The sequence below is a fragment of the Sus scrofa genome, chromosome 12, assembly GCF_000003025.6.
Source record: "Sus scrofa isolate TJ Tabasco breed Duroc chromosome 12, Sscrofa11.1, whole genome shotgun sequence".
NCBI lineage: Eukaryota > Metazoa > Chordata > Mammalia > Artiodactyla > Suidae > Sus > Sus scrofa.
Window position 1 is genome coordinate 22,180,464 of NC_010454.4, and position 17,999 is coordinate 22,198,462.

At 56.4% G+C, this 17,999-nt stretch overlaps 1 protein-coding gene and 1 long non-coding RNA gene across 7 annotated transcripts; one reads left to right on the top strand and one right to left on the bottom strand.

The window, feature by feature from the left end:
- On the bottom strand, positions 465-15,378 carry RAPGEFL1 (Rap guanine nucleotide exchange factor like 1). Of its 4 annotated transcripts, none has more exons than XM_003131487.5 (15): positions 14,464-15,378; positions 11,424-11,502; positions 10,368-10,503; positions 10,045-10,142; positions 7,527-7,639; positions 7,099-7,266; positions 6,027-6,124; positions 5,783-5,905; positions 5,084-5,262; positions 4,914-5,004; positions 4,292-4,342; positions 3,886-3,973; positions 3,360-3,424; positions 2,923-2,977; positions 465-2,652 (listed from the first exon to the last, which is right to left on the bottom strand). In XM_003131487.5, exons 1-15 carry the CDS (start codon positions 14,981-14,983, stop codon positions 2,528-2,530), a joined length of 1,989 nt encoding a protein of 662 aa, XP_003131535.2. In that variant the 5' UTR covers positions 14,984-15,378; the 3' UTR covers positions 465-2,527. The 4 variants fall into 4 exon arrangements, 2 of the variants coding, with proteins under 2 accessions (XP_003131535.2, XP_013834960.1); XM_013979506.2 differs by having other exon boundaries at positions 6,027-6,139; XR_002337116.1 differs by having other exon boundaries at positions 2,923-5,004.
- LOC102163646 lies at positions 4,779-9,888 on the top strand. 3 transcript variants are annotated; one of them, XR_002337118.1, is made up of 4 exons: positions 4,779-4,865; positions 5,663-5,819; positions 7,947-8,013; positions 9,643-9,888. It is a non-coding gene; the product is annotated as an uncharacterized LOC102163646 (long non-coding RNA). The 3 variants fall into 3 exon arrangements; XR_002337117.1 differs by having other exon boundaries at positions 4,796-4,920; XR_297648.3 differs by lacking the exon at positions 4,779-4,865 and adding an exon at positions 4,890-5,019.

Genomic DNA, 17,999 nt, shown 5'->3' on the forward strand with positions numbered 1-17,999 from the left:
GCCCTTGCTCGGTGGGTTAACGATCCGGCGTTGCCGTGAGCTGTGGTGTAGGTTGCAGACGCGGCTCGGATCCCATGTTGCTGTGGCTCTGGCGTAGGCCGGTGGCTACAGCTCCGATTCGACCCCTAGCCTGGGAACCTCCATATGCCGCGGGAGCAGCCCTAGAAAAGGCAAAAAGACAAAAAATAAAATAAAATTAAAATAAAAAATAAAAAAATGGGGTGGGGTGGGGCACACCAGTAGCATGAGGAATCAAACCCATGCCACAGCAGCAACCAGAGCCACAGCTGTGACAATGCCAGGTCCTTAACCCACTGAGCCACAAGGGAACTCCTCGCCCACATTTTCCAAGTCACTCCAGAACAGCCTGGCTGAGGCAGCCCAGAGCCCTGAGAGGTGATTCGCTCTCCCCTCTCTAGGCCCGGGTACCCCAGCCTCAAAGAAACAGAATGGAGAACAGCAGGTGGGTTGATTCATAGACTTTTATTGGCTTTTACTCCGTCTGGAGGTTTCTGCAATGACAACTGAGCCTGTACAGCACACACGATTCACTCTGGTAAAGCTGTGGGGCACAGGAAGGGGCCCGGGAGGCCCCTGGGAGGCAGCAGGGCAGGCGTCAAGGCTAGGGGCGGGCAGCAGCCAAGAGGGGACCAGTGGGCCCCAGGGCTTGAGGAGGGCTGGGAGAGCTGGAGTGACAAGGCTGCTGAGAGGGGTCGGGAGGAAGGGCACATCCGCAGTAGCAGGGAGGAGGCAGGGAGCAGGAGGGGGCACGGTCACTGTCTGTGAGGGACCGAGGGGGTGGGACACGGCGCCTGTGGATGTGGTGGGGTCGGGGCGTCCACAGACATTTTGTGCAGCAGGAGCAAGACTGCGGTATAAAAGGGACTGTACAACATAACTTCTGATACATCGTGTACATATGATACAAGGCTCTTTCCCTCTTTGAGTTTTAAAAAATAAATTTACAATTCCAGAGCCTTTGGTAAAAAATATATACACCCTCGGAGCAGGAGCAGCAGTCGCTTTGGGGGCCGCTGCCTCTTCAGAAGGGAAAGAGGTGGTGCCAGAAGGAGGGTGAGGCGCCAGGAAACCTCACCCCATAGCTGCCAGAGCCCTGCACCCCTCAGCCCTGGAGGCGCGGGACAGGAGAAGGAGGGAGACAGAGAGGCATTGCCAGAGTCCAGTTCTGCCTTTTTCCTCTCTGCCGTTCCCTCCCCAATTTCAGGGGGCTGCCTGCCCCAGGGTCAGGTCCACCCCAGCCTGGCTCTGATGGGAAGGACCCAGGGGGAGTCAGGACAGGGGGGAAGAGACTGAGTGTTGATACCCCACAGAAGGGAGATCACCACTCCCTTCTCTTTTTTTTTTTTTTTTTTTTTTTCCTTTTTGCTCTTTAGGGCCGCACCCGGGGTTCCAGGGCAGGGGCCCAATCCGGGCTGCAGTTGCTTGCCTTTGCCACAGCCACAGCCACGGGGGATCAGCTCATGGCAACATCGGATCTTTAACCCACTGAGCGAGGCCAGGGATGGAACCCGAAACCTCATGGTTCCTCATCAGATTCCTTTGTGCTGCGCCACGCTGGGAATTCCCACTGCTCTCTTCTCGGCAGTGACACACCCTAAAAGCAGGAGTATGGGTAGCAGGCACCCCTGACTCCTGATATCGCCACACCTCACCCCACTGCAATGCAGAGGGAGGGTCCTGTAGGCGGCTGAGGCCTGTGTTTCCCTGAGCATCTTTTACCCTCTCGTGGGAGCCCACCCAGGGACCTCCGGGAGGCCTGAGTGGGGGGCTCGTGAGGGCTGATGGCCAACCCTCGCACCTGCCGTGCTCCCTGCCCTCCCGTGCAGCTTCACCCACAAGCCTGGGCGTGCAGGGCAGCAGAGGGGCTGGGCAGGGAGGGGTGGGGGTGGGGAAAGAGTCGACAAGGGTAGCACCAAACAGAAGGACCCCCTCCCCAGCCCACACAACCCCCTCCGTCATTATCAAATAGATACACTCCCGCTCCTTCTAAGGGGACACAGGCGCACCCGCGCGCGCGCGCAGGCACACACGGACACAAGGGCAATATGCTATTCCGGGGGTACATGTGAGGAGTCGCAGCCGCGACCAGGGAGAAGCTGGGCTGGGCAGGTGGTGGAGAGGAAGGCTGCCAACCTCTCCCACAATTGGGCTCTGAGAGGCAGGAGCGGGGGCAGCTTTCCTGCCGGCTTGGGAAGGGGAGGCTGGGGACTCCTGTCTCCGGAACAGACCTCGGTGGGAGGGGCCAGCGGAAGGCGCGCTCTGCCCCCCTTCCCCGGACCGCGGGAACCCCCCCGGAGAGGGTGGTTTGGCCTTGAGGGCGCCAGGGGGAGAGGACGTCAGCATGAACAGGCTTATGAGTCCAGGGGTGAGTCCTCCCAGCTCTTCCCCGTGGGGCGGGAAGTGGCTCCAGGGAAAGAGGTCACGATGCAGGTTGGGACGTCGTGCAAAGTGCTTGAGTGCCAGGTGCCCGAGGACCCTGGTAAGGGCCCGGCCAGAACCTCTGTTCTCACTGACTGTTGGCCTCCAGCTTGTAGGAAAGCTCGAAGAGGAGGTTCTGGTTGTCGATGACCTGGAACTGGCGCACATACGCCTTGGTCTGCAGGTGATGCGGGGAGGCTTCCATATCGAGGCCTGAGGGTGTTAAGAAGAGCAGGGCAGTCAGGTGGCCAGCCTCCCTTCCTCCCCTACACACACACCAGCCAGAGGAGAAGGGTGACAAATGGGATGCATGTTGGGCTCCCCCTGCACCCCCGCCCCGGTGAGGTCGAGGAGAGAATGAAGAAAGGACACATTCAAGGAAACAGACATTCGAGCCATGAGTTCTCCCCGGGAGTTCTCCCAGGAACCCTCCCACTGGGTCAAAGCTCTACCTGTAAGGCTCTCAAAAGCCTGGATACTCACACAGGGGCCGGCTGCGGTATTTGCGGACTGTCCTCACCTTTTCAGCCACTGAATGCTGGGAGATGACAAGGAATGAGCCCTGAAAAGGGCAAACAAAGACGCTCCCCCCTTTAACACTCCCCCTCCTCCGATCTCTAATTCTGCTGGTTTTTCTCCTGCCAGTCCCCAACTCTGGAGAGTCTCTGAAGGACCAAAGAACGGGTGGAACAGGGTGCCAGGTGAGGGGGAGGTACAGTAGGCCGGCAACCTGAGCTGTCTCTCAGCTTTGCCACCCGTGGGCAGGTTGCCACAGCAATACCACCAGGGAGACAGTTAGGAGCCTGTCAGGAAAGCTGGGCACCATGAGAAAGGCTGCTGTCTCTAGGGGGATCCGGGAGAAGGGGAGGAGCCCAGCCCGCCCCCCCACTCATGGGACCCGGGTGGGCAGTGTCACTCACCAGCTTCTCAATGTTCACCAAGCCATCTACAAGGGTCTTACTCCCCTCGTGCAGGAAAGTCAGGTCTAGGGATGGGGAGAGAAGCAGGTGGATAAGAGAGCTCGTCCCTTGGAGTTCCCGTTGTGGCGCAGCAGAAATGAATCTGATGTAACTATGAGGTTTCGGGTTCGATCCCTGGCCTCGCTCAGTGGGTTAAGGATCTGGCGTTGCCGTGAGCTGTGGTATAGGTCGCAGATGTGGCTCAGATCCTTTGTTGCTGTGGCTGTAGTGTAGGCTGGCAGCTGTAGCTCTGATTCAACCCCTAGCCTGGGAGCCTCCATATGCTGCAGGTGTGGCCCTAAAAAGCAAAAAAAAAAAAAAAAAGACGCGTCCAAGGGCCCTTCCCCTCCCCCAGAGTGCACCCAGTGTTGGGGGGGTGCTCCTCTCTAGATGGGCACACACAGAGCTGAGTTGAGAGGGAACTGAGGGTCAGAGGGGGGGCCTGGAGAGTGTGGAGAGGAGAACATTGCTTGGAGGTGACCCTCACCTTTGAGGATCAGAGGCACAAAAGGAATCACAGGGGGTTTCATCTTGGAGATCACTTCTCGGTAGCTTTTGTGGTTCCTGCAGGGGTCCTAGCATCCGCAAAAGAGGGATAAAGGACAGATAGACCCAGTGCACGCCAAGTGCTCCCCCATCCCCTGCCCTAGAGATATCTGCAGGCAGACGGGTGTGTTTGGGTGTCTAGCCAGAGGCTTCGCTGCTCTCCCCTCCTGTCCAGCGATAACAAAACAGTAGCCCTCCCATCTTCCCGCCCAGCAGGGTTGGGAGGGAGGGGGGGGTTGCAGGCACTAAAAACCTTGAAAGGGAAGCTTGAGGTGAAAGGTTTATGGGCACATAAAGTCTCTAGTGTGCCAGCCCAGGCGCAGATAAAAAGAGCCAAAGCCACTCACTGTCAGGTTCTCAAATTTGCGGAACAAATTCTTGAATTTCCCCGGCAGCTTCTGCAGTTTGAAGGAAGGGGAAGAAATGTCAGAGTCTGGAGCTCCTTGGGTTCCACGGATCTCCTGACTAATCCCCAGGTGTTAGAGGGGGAAAGGGCCTGAGTGTCTTACGGGGGGCTGGGAAGCTGGCGGGTGGGGAGGTCCAGCCAGCCCTTCCCTAGTCCGAGGAATGAGTTACTCCGGGCAAATGGAGGCCTCTGCTGATGCACGTGCCACATAAAAGGGGCCTCAGCGTGGCGCTGTCTGGACTCCAAGAGCCAAGTCTGCAGCCTGCCCTGGGTTGCCTTTCCCTGCAGTCTCCCACCCACCCAGACGTGGTATCTGCCTCTTCACAAATGTGCACGGACCGGGACAGGTCCCCCAGCCCCGCTGTGTGTCCTGGGGCTGTGTCTGCCAGAAGAGGGCGCCTCTTTCCAATTGGCACAAAGCTCCCTAGAGGCAAGCTTCGGTCCGGTCCCGGAGGGGCCGCTCTGGGGCTGAGCCCGGAATATCGAGACTGAGGCTGGGGGCCAAGATCCCCGAGGTAGGCCAGCGCGGGTGGGAGGCGAGGAAAGCCAAGAGGTCTCATCACCTCCCAGGTGAGCCTCAGGCGGCTGACCGCGGCGTTGTCCAGCCCCATGACCACGGCGTAGAAGGACAGCAGGTCCTGGTTCTGCTTGCAGCTGCGGAGGCGGGAGGTAGGGTCAGTGGGGCGTCGGGTGGCGGTGGCCTCCCCGTCCCCGGCCGGGGCGACGCACTCACATGGCCGCGATCTTGATGAACTTCTTGAGCAGCTGCGCGCGCTTGCCCGGGGCCTCGCAGAGCAGCACCTCGGTGGCCACCCAGTGCGTGACCTCGCTGCAGCGCTGCAGCAGCAGCTCCAGGTTGGCCGTCTCCCTGCGGCCGCGCTCCCCGTGGAACACGTAGTCCACGAACTCCAGCTGCACCCACGGTGGCGGAGGGGCCGCCAGGGCGTGCGGGTGGGGTGGGGGTGGGAAGACGGTAGGGCGAGGTGGTGAGCAGGGAAAGGCAGGAGGGCGGGGGCGGGAGGGGTGGAAAATAGAAAAAACAGGGACAGGACAGGAGGCAACAGAGACGGGGGAGGGGGGAAACCAACCAAGATTAATAAAGCTCTACCATCTACTCAACGGTTACCAGGTGCCAGGCGCTGCAACCATCTGATCGACATTACTGTTGCTGCCTTATTTTATTTCATAGTGAATATTTTACAAATACGAACCCGTGGGTCAGCTTCTGGTGTAAGAAGCACTTAGGCACCGAGGGCGGGGGGTGAGGGGGATAATCTCTCTCTCTCTCTCTCCCTCTCTTTTTTTTTCCAAGATAAGGGGACAAAAGCTGAGAGAGGTTCTAGGTGCATTGCCCCAGGGGGTGCTGCAAGGGAGCATCCGAGCCTACGCCCTCCCTCCATGCCCCCAGTCCAGTTCCAGCCCTCATCCCCACCTCGTGCACACAGCGGAACAGCTCCCAGTGGAAGGCGGTAAGGTGGTTGGCGACGTCCTCAGGCTCCCCTCGGTGGATCTCGGTGTCCCCAGGGGAGACCTGGATCTCCTCGGGGAGGGGCACCTAGTGGCACAAAGGGGCACAGGGGCTGGGCGCCACTCCCGGCTGGCTTGTGAGTTTCTGCTTCCACCCCCCTCTTAGCCTTCCTTCGCTCCCAGCCCAAGCTTTGTGAGGGAGTTCTTACCAGGGCCTCATAGCTGTCCCGGGTACAAGCAAACAGGTGGCTGTTGATGCCCAGCGTGGTGAACACACAGTCTTCCGTCGGCTGGAGAAGGACTTTCTCTGCAGGAGAACGAGCTACTCTGCCTCAACCCCGGCCCCTGCACCCTCACCCCCAGCCCTGCCGCTGTCCCATCCAGGAACTCCTAACCCCACCCAGACATGTTCCAGACTGACAGGACCCATATGATCACCAGTGTACGCCATGTTTATTCCAAAAAATGATTTCTCGGAGTTCCCGTTGTGGTGCAGTGGAAACGAATCCTACTAGGAACCATGAGGTTGCGGGTTCAATCCCTGGCCTCACTCAGTGGGTTAAGGATCTGGCGTTGCCTGAGCCGTGGTGTAGGTTGCAGATGTGGCTCAGATCCTGCGTTGCTATGGCTGTGGTGTAGGCTGGCAGCTGTAGCTCCAATTCGACCCCTAGCCTGGGAACCTCCATATGCTGCAGGTGTGGCCCTAAAAAGCAAAAGAAAAAAAACCCAAAAAAACCTCTTGCATTTATAATCTCCTTTTTGCTCCCAATATTCTTTATAGCTCTTCTCTCATTCTATCATCCCTGTGACACTGGGGAAATAAGAATTTTTTTCTCTGTCTTAAAGGAAAATAAGGCTGTGACTACATTTCAGGATTTTTGCCTTCCTATCAGGACTGGAGACCCACCTTGGGTCTTTAGCCTCAAAAACACATCATCCTTAGATGCTCAAGGAGGGTAAAGGACAGATCCCAAGGCCAGGGAGAGGCAGGCACCCAGATCAGCATCCAAATGTCCTGGTTCAGGGCTTCCCCAGCTTTAATGGGCATAGGCATCAGCTGGGGATCTTGTTAACATGCACATTCTGATCCACCAGGCCTGGAGTGGGGTCTGAGATCCTGTGTTTTTAGCAAGCTCTGGGGGTGATGCTCGTGGGGCTGGTCTCAGGACCACACTTGGAGCTGCCAGGGCCTAGAATTCAGTCTTGACCCACGCCCCAGGGCACTGGGCTTGTGAGTTTCTCCTCCTGTGGCCCCCCAGCCCAACTCTTTCTGACCCTCACCTCCTGAGGAGGCTACAGCTACCAGGATGAGGGAATCCTCACGCCCCGCAGGCTCCTCTGAGTACTGCAGTTTCTCCGTCACAGAGCCCAGGATGTCCTGCACGGATGCTGAGAGGCGGCTGCGTATGGTCACGTAAGAGTGGTCAGGCATGTAGACCCGGCAGAAGACTGGACAGAGACCGGAAGGTGGCTTTTCACCAGTGGGCAGAATGGCAGCAGCGGCCCAGTCCCCTCCTAGGTGCCCCCTGTTCCCTACCCCACCCCACTTCACCCCACCACTCAGTGGGTGGGCCTCTGAAAAAGATGCTGTGAAAAGGACTGGTTCTGTGACACAAGGAGACTCCACCAAGGGTGCCCAAGAACCAGAGACCCCCTGGGGGCCCCAGAGCTGCTCAGGAAGCCGTACCCCGCCTCCTGCCCACACTCACTCTCATCGGAACCCCGGAAGGCCACGCGGGTCTGCAGACAGGAGTCTATCCGACGGAAGTGGCGAAAGAGTGGCTTCACCTGCTTGCTGGGCGGCTGGCTCTCCTCTGGGATCCTGGTGTGGACACAGCTGGGCATCAGGAAGCCCTGCCAGGCATACCGCACACCAGGCAGGCAACATCAACAGGGATTCCTGAACTGGGTCCAGGACGCCCTGGCATCAGATTCAGAGAGTGGTGAAGGGGGTCAGAAGAAAGGACAATAGCCTGTGTAGGACAGTTGTTCCCATGACCCAAATCAAGCGCCACCTCTTCCTCTTCTCTATCCACCCCAGCTACCAGGAAAGATCACTTTTTTTGTCTTAACTGCTATAGCACATGGAGCTAATATTTGCTTATATTCATGTCTTATCTCTTCTGCAGGACTGAATGCTGCTTACTGAATATTATTTTCATCCTGCGGGCCTAGCTGGCACCTGCCTGGCACACGGTAGGTGTAGGTCATCAGCTGTTTGCCTAATTTTGCCAACAAGAACTTCACAGTCTGGGAGGGAGACAGACATGCATACAGCTGCTTCTAACACAAGGCAGGAGGTGCTAGGTGACATAATAAAGGTACAAGAAGCATTATGTTGATACGGGGGAGGGATAGCCACTGCTAAAAAGAGCATCTGGGAAGTCTTCACTGAGAAGATGGCATTTGGAGTTCTTATCAAGGCTCAGTGGTAATGAACCCTACTGGTATCCATGAGGACGTGGGTTCAATTCCTGCCCTCGCTCAGTGGGTTAAGGATCTGGCGTGGCTGTGGCTGTGGTGTAGGCTGGCAGCTGTAGCTCTGATTGACCCCTGGCTTGGGATCCTCCATATGCCGCAGGTGCGGCCCTAAAAAGCAAAAAAACAAAAAACAAACAAACAAAAAGAAGATGGCATTTGACCTGGACCTTGAAGGGCAACAGGAAGAGAAGGGGTGAGAGGAGGGCACTCTGAGGTGGACCTATAAATGACAGCAGGAAGTGGGGACCGCACAGGAGTTCATGGAATGGTGGGGAGTATAGGGAGAGTCATGGGTGAAGGGGATGTAGGAGATGAGATGCGAAGGCCTGGCCGAAAGAGAGGGGCGAGGATGCTGCAGCTCTCTCTTGTAGGCAGTGGGGGGCCGTGGGTACTCTGGGAACAGAAGCAGTGTTGTCAAGTTTGAAAGATTTCTCTGGTGTCAGCCAAAGAAAGACACAAGACCATAAACTGAAGCCCTGGCTGGGAGGCTGTGTTGATAATCCAGGTGAGAGATGATGAGGCCTAAATGAGGGCTGTGATGGTGGGATGGAGCGGAGAGAAGCTGAAAGGGCCAAAGACAAGGAGAGATGGCTGCAGTGGTATCCTGAAGCTGGCTCACATTGGCTCATGAAAGCAGATTGTTCCATTTGGGGGAATTTTGCTAACTGGTGTTAAACACCGCCAATAAAAAATTAATTATAGGGGAGTTGCCAGCGTGACCCAGTGGAAACGAATCTGACTAGCATCTGTGAGGACGCAGGTTTGATCCCTGGCCTCGCTCAGTGGGTTAAGGATCTGGCGTTGCCATGAGCTGTGGTGTAGGTCACAGATGAAGCTCAGGTCTGGTGCTGATGTGGCTGTGGCGTAGGCTAGCAGCTGTAGCTCCGATCCAAACCCTACCCTGGGAACCTCCACATGCCATGGGTATGGCCCTAAAAAGACAAAAGACAAAAAAATGTAAAAAAATTAAAAAATTAAAAATTAATTATAGGAGTTTCCGCTGTGGCACAGTGGGTTAAGAATCCAACTGCAGCAGCTTGGGTCACTGCGGAGGAGTAGGTTCCATCCCTGGCCTGGCACAGGGGGTTAAAGGATCCTGCAAGGTCACAGCTGTGGCTCGGATTCAGTCTGTATGCCAAGGGTGTGGCCATTAAAAAAAACTGTATCTACCTATCTATAGATAGATACACACACACACACACACACACACACACACACATGCTAATGTATATAAATCATTGTATATAAACATATATTTATTATATGAACATATAGCCAAATCATTACCAGAAAAGCAGTTTCCTAATTGTTGCACTACATTTTACTCTTATCCATGCTCTTCAGGTTATTTGTGTCTATTCGATTTGTATGGTGAAAATACTACACAATGGCCTGCACAGCTCTCCTCTCTTCTCAGCGTCACACTCAGTGATGTCATGGTGGCAGCTTGAAATCAACCATGGTGAGAGAATTTACACCATGGGAATCAGCAAAAGCTACATATCAGGGCTGTCTTCCTGAAAGTGCTGGGTTGTTAAATATTAATCAGTACACCACTGCATTGACAAATAAAAGGATGGGAGCTCCCCAGAATGACTGAAGGCAGTGCTTTGTGCTACTGTCCAGTAAGAGGAAGGGACTGAAAATAAAACTATCTTGGAGCCAAAAGGCCAGAGGGACCCAGCCCTGTAATAGAGGCACAAGGGGCACGTCCTTCCTGTCCCCACCCCAGCCCATTCCCCTCACTTTAGCTCCACCGTTTCCACAAGCTGGTGCAACCTCAGTGTGTCCTCTCGGAGGTCCTGGTAAAGGGACTCATCCTTCATAATCAGCAGGTACAGATCCTGCGGAGAGGAGGAGAGAGAGGTCAGGGCGGGGTCTCATCGCATGCCTGACTCCCAGCCAGGGCGAAGCAGGAGCTCCATGCCTTTGAGCACCGGAGAACCATGTAAGCTAAAGCCCGCCGGCAGCTTTTCCAAATAGGTACCGAGCTTGAGAAGTATGGCTCCTTCAGTGGCCCCCTTCCAGAGCAAACAGCCTGCTCACCCGCCTTCTCATTCCAGGCCCACCTTGATGATGCGGCCAGCCCCCTCCTCCTCCTGCAGCAGCCCCTGGTAGGTGTCCAAGAAATGAAGGAGCATGGCTAGACAGGCCTGCTTCCGGCCCAGTCCCTCGGGGCCCTCCATGCCACCGGCCCAGACAAAGCTGACCCCTAAGTTAAGAAAAAGGCCTGGGCAGACGGGCCCGAGGAAACTGGGAAGGGATATGGGAAGCAATGGGAGGCAAGGCCACCCCTAGTAATTCTTTAGGTTCAAGGTCAGGAAGAAAGGAGATCCTGCGGTCCCTGGAACCAAGACCCTCTGGTGCCCCAGACCAGGTTTTTGCTCAGGGTGGGTAAAGATGGCACCCACTTGACCACATCCAGCTCCCGTCTGTGTGAATTTCACTTGAGGAAATTCCCTCGAAGCTACTCTGCCTGGGCCCACCCACCATCTCTGATCAGCCCACAGCCCGGAGCTCACAGCATAGAAGCGGATGGTGCTAACCACAAACCTGACCATGAGTCTCAGTGTAAGACCTGGTGTTTCTAAGAGAGCCTATGACATTCTACTCACTAGCGTGACATTGACGATTAGGTTCTAGAATAACTCAGCTAGAGACCCTAAGAATAGCCCAGCCAGTGGCTTGTCTCTAGTAGCCCCTACTAAAGGATGGCCATCACCTGCTGTTTACATCAGACCCTGTAATAACTGGCTGGGCAGCCAGATGTTTTGTGCAATAATTCAATGAGGAGAGAGGACTCATAAGAGAATAATAACACCTTACATTTGTACAGGGCTCTGCAGGTTCCAGAGCACTCTCACATCTGCTTTCAGAATGGTCTCCACAGCAGCCCCATAGGGAGGCAGGGTGGGAGCTATCTACCCCCACTTTACAGAAGAGGAAACTGAGGCCCCAGGAGGTGAGGTGATCTGCCCAAGGTCACACAGCTGGTGAGTGAAAAACCTGGAATTGAAACACCGGTGTGTTTTCAAGGGAAGAGCTTGGACCCTCACATGGCATGTAGGCTCAGGGGAGTGGCTCCCTCCTGGACTTCCCCTTTTGCAAGCTCCACAAAAGGATATTACTGGTGTAGCTCCTGCAGAAATTTCTCCGTGGGGAGGAAGAGAGAATGGGTGAGAACGATGTCATCCAGCAGGATATCTGCGGAGATCAAACGCCACCACTGATGTCAGGAGGGCACGTTCAGGACCCGACTGGACACTCACCACCCCCAACCCCTCCTGCCTCTGAGGGCAAATTCTCTTGAGCCAGGCTGGGGCCCCAGCCACCTGCCCTGTCTTGGAGCGCGCGTGCGCACACACGTGAAGGTTCTGGGCAGCCGCTGCGGGGGTGGGGTTGGCAGCTGCCAAGGCAGCTGGAGGGAAGGAGGGGGCGCCCTTCCATGGCCACGCCCACTGCTCTCCAATGTGTGTGGGAAGCTGGTCAGATCATACACCAAGCTTGAGATCTGCCCCCTGAAAAGAGGTAGCTCACAGAAGTGTCTCTAGACAAAGAGAACTTTTAAGCACAGAGGTTAGGGTCGGAGGTGTGTGCGTGTGTGTCCCTGCTCCCCTCCGCAATCCCTACCTAACAGCTTTGAGTTCGAACTTGGCAGGTGAGAATCAGCCCCATTGAAAGGGAGATGGCAACTGCCATCCCTTTGGTCCCAAAGCCTTTAAATAGGAAGCCTGTGTCCTCTGGATGCCCAGGCATGGAAGAGTTAATGATGCAAAGGTGAGGGGAGTGGCTCCTTACACCACCCTTTCCCCCTCCACACCCCCATCTGGGTCTGGCTCAGCCAGTCAGCCAGGTTCAAGGTCGCCCTGACTTGCAGCCGGCCCTGGGGTGGGGCAGGGCAGCCTGGCACACACAGACAGGCAGGGTGGGGGGAGGGAGCCAGGTGTCCTCACCCGGACAGGTTAGGGCCAGGTCCCCAGGCACTGCCCCAGGACAAAGCCAAGGCTTCTGACGGCTCTTGGGTCCCTATCCCCTGGCCTATAATTCTAGCCGTGAAAGTGGAGCAGGAGACTCAGCACAAGATCTTCAGCTATGTCAGTTCACAAATGAGACGCTGAGGCCCAGAGCTGGGAGGGACTTGCCTGGAGCTGGAGTAAGGACCCAGACTCCTGAGTCTTTGTTCTTTTCTCAGTATGCCTGAGGCAACCACAGTGGTCAGATGGGGCTACTTGGACATTCGGGAGACTTGGGCTAGCTGGGGGTACCTTCCTCCCACACGCTCTAGAGGGAACCCAGATGGCTCGAGAGCATTGGTTATGTTGAAGAATATCAGAGTGGCAGGTTAAACTGACTCTCATTCACTCTGGAACTGGTTTGCCCCAAACCAGTTAGTCTGGGGATCCAGCCTTCCAGTCCAGATAACACAGCGACAGTCAGTTCGGAAGTCCTTCCCCCGGGGAGACTGAGCAGTGTCTGTGCCACCAGGCCCCTGAGGAAGAGGAAAGACACTCTCTCCCTTTTCCTCTCCGTCCAGCCAGAGGCTGTGTTCTTCAAGCAAGTCTGAGAGCCCCCCAGCTCTGACCCTCAGGTCCAGGGATGGGGGATGGCCAGCATCTGTCCTCTACCTTTTTTTTTTTTTTTTTTTTTTGGTCTTTTTAGGGCCACAGGGGCCGCATATGGAGGTTCCCAGGCTAGGGGTCAAATCGGAGCTATAGCTGCTGGCCTACCCCACAACCACAGCAACGCAGCTCATGGCAACACCCGATCCTTAACCCACTGAGCAAGGCCAGGAATCAAACCTGCGTCCTCATGGATACTAGTTAGGTTTGTTATCCCTGAACCACAACGGGAACTCCCTGTCCTCTACTCTTTATCTCACAAGACAGCCTAACGGAGCAAAGGAAGAGGAACATGGGGCTGAGTCGGAAAGATGCTGCTATGGGGGCTACAGTTTGGCGTCTGTCTCTTCCAAAGCAGGCTCTGGTCCAAAGCACAGCCTCCCCAGGGAATGTGTCATAGAGACATAGGGTGTGTGGTGTAGGCGGGAAGTTATGGTTAGGAAAGCTGTGTGTGTCTGATATTTTTCTAATTAAATCCAAAAGGTGTCAGCTCCCCAGGGCAACTACGGCCTGAGCCAAAGAGAGGACTTGGGTCTTGAGAAGAATCCAGGGGAGTAGAGCCCTATTCCACACACCTGAGTTTGGGGTCCCCGCTAAGGTCTGGGAGCAAAGTGTTAAACCCCCATCCTTAGGCCCACGACCAGGGCTCCCGACCCTCAGCCCCTCAGCTTAGTGAACTGTAAGTCTTCTACCTCAGCCACTAACTAGCAATCTGGGGCCTCAGTTTCCTCAAAATCCCCTTAGTAGGGGTGCTGGTGGGAAGTGGTGAAATAGCATCTTCGTTTAGGGAATAAGCTTCTCAGGGTGTGGTTATTTTTTTTTTCTTAAAGAGTCCATGTGCTGAAGCCTGACGATGGACAGGCAGGAGTTGGAGAGGTTCAGACCACCCCCACCCCCAGATGCTGCAGGGCCCTGATGTCTGCCCGGCCACCTTTCCCCCACCAAATACCTTCTTAGCCCCGAACGAGAACGCAGCCCTCCCCCCAAGCTGCTGAGGACAACGCATCCCTTTGGCTGGGCCCAAAAGGCACCTTGGGCCCCATGCCTGTCTGGCACTGCCCCCCCACCCGCACCCTGAGTGGGCCAGCCCTCTGCTCTGGGGCTTCTAAACAGAACTGGGGACTCCTGGAAGGTCTTTCAGGGCTTGGCCACCTCTAGGGGGCCACACTGACTGGTCTGGGCAGCGTCCATCTTAGCATGTCAGGCCCGAATTTGGGGCCACAGAAGGACGCAGTCAACATCAGGGACCTAGGAAGGGCTGGATAAGATGTCCGGGGGAGAGGAGAGGTGGCTTAAGGAGAGAAAGAGGTTCAGCTTCTTCCCCAGCCACTGGCTGAAGCTGCTACAGGGAGGAAGGTGGCACTGCCACTTCTCCACTGCAGAAGGGTCTGTCCCTCCCGTAGGCCCCTAGCCCACTTCAGCTGACCAGACCACTCAACCCCACACCGAGGCTCCGCGCAGCGCCACCCCCACTCTCCAAGGGCAAGGAAGAGCAACCAGGGGACGACCCCCTACTGGGGGATGGATGAGCTGGCCGACTCCTTACCTGAGGCAGCGCTGTCCCTGGTGGCCCCTCCAGCCAGCCGCTCCAGAACCCGGTTCAGAAGATGCTCCGGCCGCTCGGGGGCGCCCAGGGGGGCCCAGGGTGGGGAAGGCAGGGGCTCGCCCGGGGACAGCTCATCTGAGGAGTACGAGGAAGGGGAGCGCAGGGCCCCCCCTCCCCCGAGCGGTCCGGGCCCTGGCACCTCCTCTAGCTGCAGCCAACAGGGCCCCCTGCTGCTGAGCTCCTCCGCGACCCCCGCCAGCTCGCCCCCGTCCTCCTCAGGGGGCGGCTCCAGCCCCGGCTCGGCGGGGGGCTCCCGGAGGAAAGCTGGGAGCAGCAGGCGAGACACGCTCTGACGCCGCTGCAGTGGCCGCGGTCCCCCGGTTGGACCGCCGCCCCCGCCAGGTCCCCCACCCCCTCCAGGCCCGCCGCAGCTACCCGGACCCCCGCCGGGACCTCCCGCCACCGTTCGCCCCGCCAGCTGCGACGTCTGCTTCTTCAGAAATTTCTCCAGCGGCTTCATGCCCCCCCCCCGCCCCTCTCCTCGGGGCCGCCGGAGGACCCAGGTGTCCCAGGCGCGGGCGGGGGGGGGGCGGGGACACGATGCTCAGAGCCGGAGGGGCAGAGCGGAGGGCCGTGCCAGGCGCCGGACTGGGGGCAGAGGTGCCCGAGGCTCGCTGGCCGGAGTCCAGTGGCCAGGGGCCGGAGGGGGTGCCAGAGGGAAGGAGTGCCTGCTCTTAGTGGCCCCCCATGCCGGCTGCAGCGCACGCGGCCCGAAGGGTGGGTAGGCTGCGGGGCCGGTGCCCCTCGCTCTACGCTCCGGAGCCGGGCTGCGGCGGCAAAGGCAGCGGGTGGTGCGCAACGCTGAGAAGACGCGGCGGTGGCGGCGGCGGCGGCAGCGGCGGCGGCGGCTGTGCTCCTGACCGGGGGGAAGGTGGCAGAACTGAGGCCGCGCCCCCTCCTTCAGTCCCCGCCCAGTCCCCGCCCCCGCCCTTCATGGGCCCGCCCCCTAGGCCGCGCGAGGCTTGAACTTGGGCGCAGGGGCTGACAGCGAGGGAAACAGTAAGGGGCTGAATGGGATTAGACTCGGGGCAGATCCAGACGTTCAGGGCAAAGGGGAGGGAGTAATTTACCCACTGAAAGGGGGTTCCTGGCTTGAGGCCTACGAGGACTCTTGGTATCATTGCAAAGAACCAGGCCACACACTTTGCTTGACTCACCTACCTGTATTCGGGTGGGGCCTCCAAAAATTGCTGATTGGTTGTCCATCACTCTGGATCTTGATAATGTACTCTTGTTGCCATACTCTGAGGAATATGTGGTTTTTATCTTCCTTCTGTTAGAAGGGCTGGAAAGGCCTCGGGTGAACTGGCATTGAAACCTGAGGCAGTACTCATCTGCCCTTTCTGGTAGGGCACAATAGGTGGTGAGGGCCTGGCCTGTGAGAGGCAGGTACTGGCAGGCAGGTAGGAGCCAGGCTGGGAGCCGCAGGTTGTGGCAGGTCTAATTGGGGTGAGGAGAAGAGACAGTAGGCAAAGGGGGAGGAGACCAGGAGCACAAGGGCACCTGAGCCTAGCTGGCAGCAGGAGGAAGCAGAGCCCTAGAGATGGTTGACAAGCTCCAGAACTGCCAACTAACACCATCCAGCATAGAGAGCGAGCCCATCCAGAGATGACATAACCACAGAGTGAGGAAAGTAATACCAAATTTGCTCTCCAAGTAATCTTATTCCTGATGCCTATGCCCAGAGCATTCTGCCCCTAAGGGCACACCGTTCCAGAAGGAGGGTGGTAGAGAGACATGCTCAGTGTAAGCACATCAAGGTTAAGGTAACAAGGTGGGGAGTGGCACCAGGCACCAGATGGGTTGAGGCTCCTTGGCCAATGCCCCACCCCTGTTTACTGTGCACCAACCAGGCAGCAACAGGAATGTTAAAGGCTGGGAGTGGTGGTGGAACTGAACAGGGTGTGTGCCATGCACGTGTGTCACTGTGTGTACCTATCTGGTCCTATGTGTGCAAGAGCATGTCTTCATAGAAATAAAGCTTTGCACACCCATCTGTTTGTGGATTTGCAAAAAAGAACAGTTAAAAAGGAGAAAGCACACTTTTGGCTAAAAAGCTGGACTAGAGAGCCGAGTATTTGTTTCCTGGGTTCTCATTATTGGATACCCCAATATCTTTGGGGCTAAGAGGGGAAACTGGTTGGAGTGGCTCGTAGCTCCCCAGGCATTTTATGAACCAAATAAGAAGAGGGGAGGGCTCCACTCCCAGCACATGCCACAGTTACCAGATTAAGCTGGTTGCCTTGGTAACATCCTCTCTGGGCAGGATTTGGGATTGTCAGGAAGAGGGAAGAATTGGGGAGTATGGAAGGTATGGGGGCTATAAATAAAAGGGTCAAAGAGACTTCTGGAAACTGGAAACTCGGGGAACAGGACCCCAGCATTCTCCAGCTACTCAAAGCTATCAGGCATAGACTAAGTTTAAGACCTTGAATCAGAGAGGAAAGCCAGCATGGCATGACGGTCCTCCTAGGACATCAGTGGTTTTCACCCCAACTGCACTTTGTAATCCAGGAACTTTTCAAAAATATTGTTGTCCAGGCCCCAACTTGTCAATTAAGTCAGATCTCTGAGGTAGGGCCAAGTCTTATAGTATTTTTTAAAAGTTCCCCAAGTGATTCACATAGCCAGAGTTGAAATTCACTGCTCCAGGGAGTTCCCGTTGTGGCTCAGCAGATTAAGAACCTGACAGCGTCCATGAGGATGTGATTTCAATCCCTGGCTTGCTCAGTGGGTTAAGGATCTGGCATTGCTGAGAGGTGCAGTGTAGGTCACAGAAGCGACTCAGATCTGGCATTGCTATGGCTGTGGTGTAGGCTGGCAGCTGCAGCTCCCATTTGACCCCTAGCCTGGGAACTTCCATATGCCGCAGGTGTGGCTATAAAAGGAAGGGAGGGGAGGAAAGAGGAAAGAAATCACTGCCCCAGAGGGACAACCTAACCCAATCCAACCTCCTGATGCTGAGAGACAACTTCAGGATTCTAAATCCTTTGCTGTTCTGTCTCCCACAAGGCCAGTGTGCTGACCCTGTGGGGATGTTTGGTGTGACATCTATACTCTACGACGGAAGAAATGGAGAAAGGGTGGTATGACTAATACCTGTGAGGAGGTGGAGAAAAAAAACTTGGACTTCTGGAAGGGTACCTAATCTGTCTGCCCCTTACACTCCTCTTCTTTCTGCCCACTGAGAGGCAGGCTGGGAGGGCAGAGAACCTGGGGGCTTTGCCGAGCTTGAGTTTCTTCTTGCTGAGCTGGTTACCAGGGCAACAGAGAGAGCAATGGGATCTAACTGCAGGACTGGAGAATCAAGAGGCAGGGGTGAGGGGGAAGTATCCTAACATGTTCATTCTTCTTGCCAGCAACCCACCCCCAAGGCTGGCTGGCATTCTTTGCATGACCCCAGGAGATCAGGCCCATCGTTACCCATCATCCCCTGCAGGGGAGGAGAAAAGAAGCAAACTGACAGGATTCAAAGA

What these genes read in the sequence shown, in the direction of transcription:
- RAPGEFL1 (XM_013979506.2), bottom strand. Translation starts at nt 14,983, where the DNA reads ATGAAGCCGCTGGAGAAATTTCTGAAGAAGCAGACGTCGCAGCTGGCG. An exon ending in CTGCAGGAGCTACACCAGTA is followed by an intron (nt 10,504 to 11,423) that starts ATATCCTTTTGT and finishes CTTAGGGGTCAG; the next exon opens with CTTTGTCTGGGCCGGTGGCA. An exon ending in ATACCGCAGCCGGCCCCTGT is followed by an intron (nt 2,653 to 2,922) that starts GTGAGTATCCAG and finishes TAACACCCTCAG; the next exon opens with GCCTCGATATGGAAGCCTCC.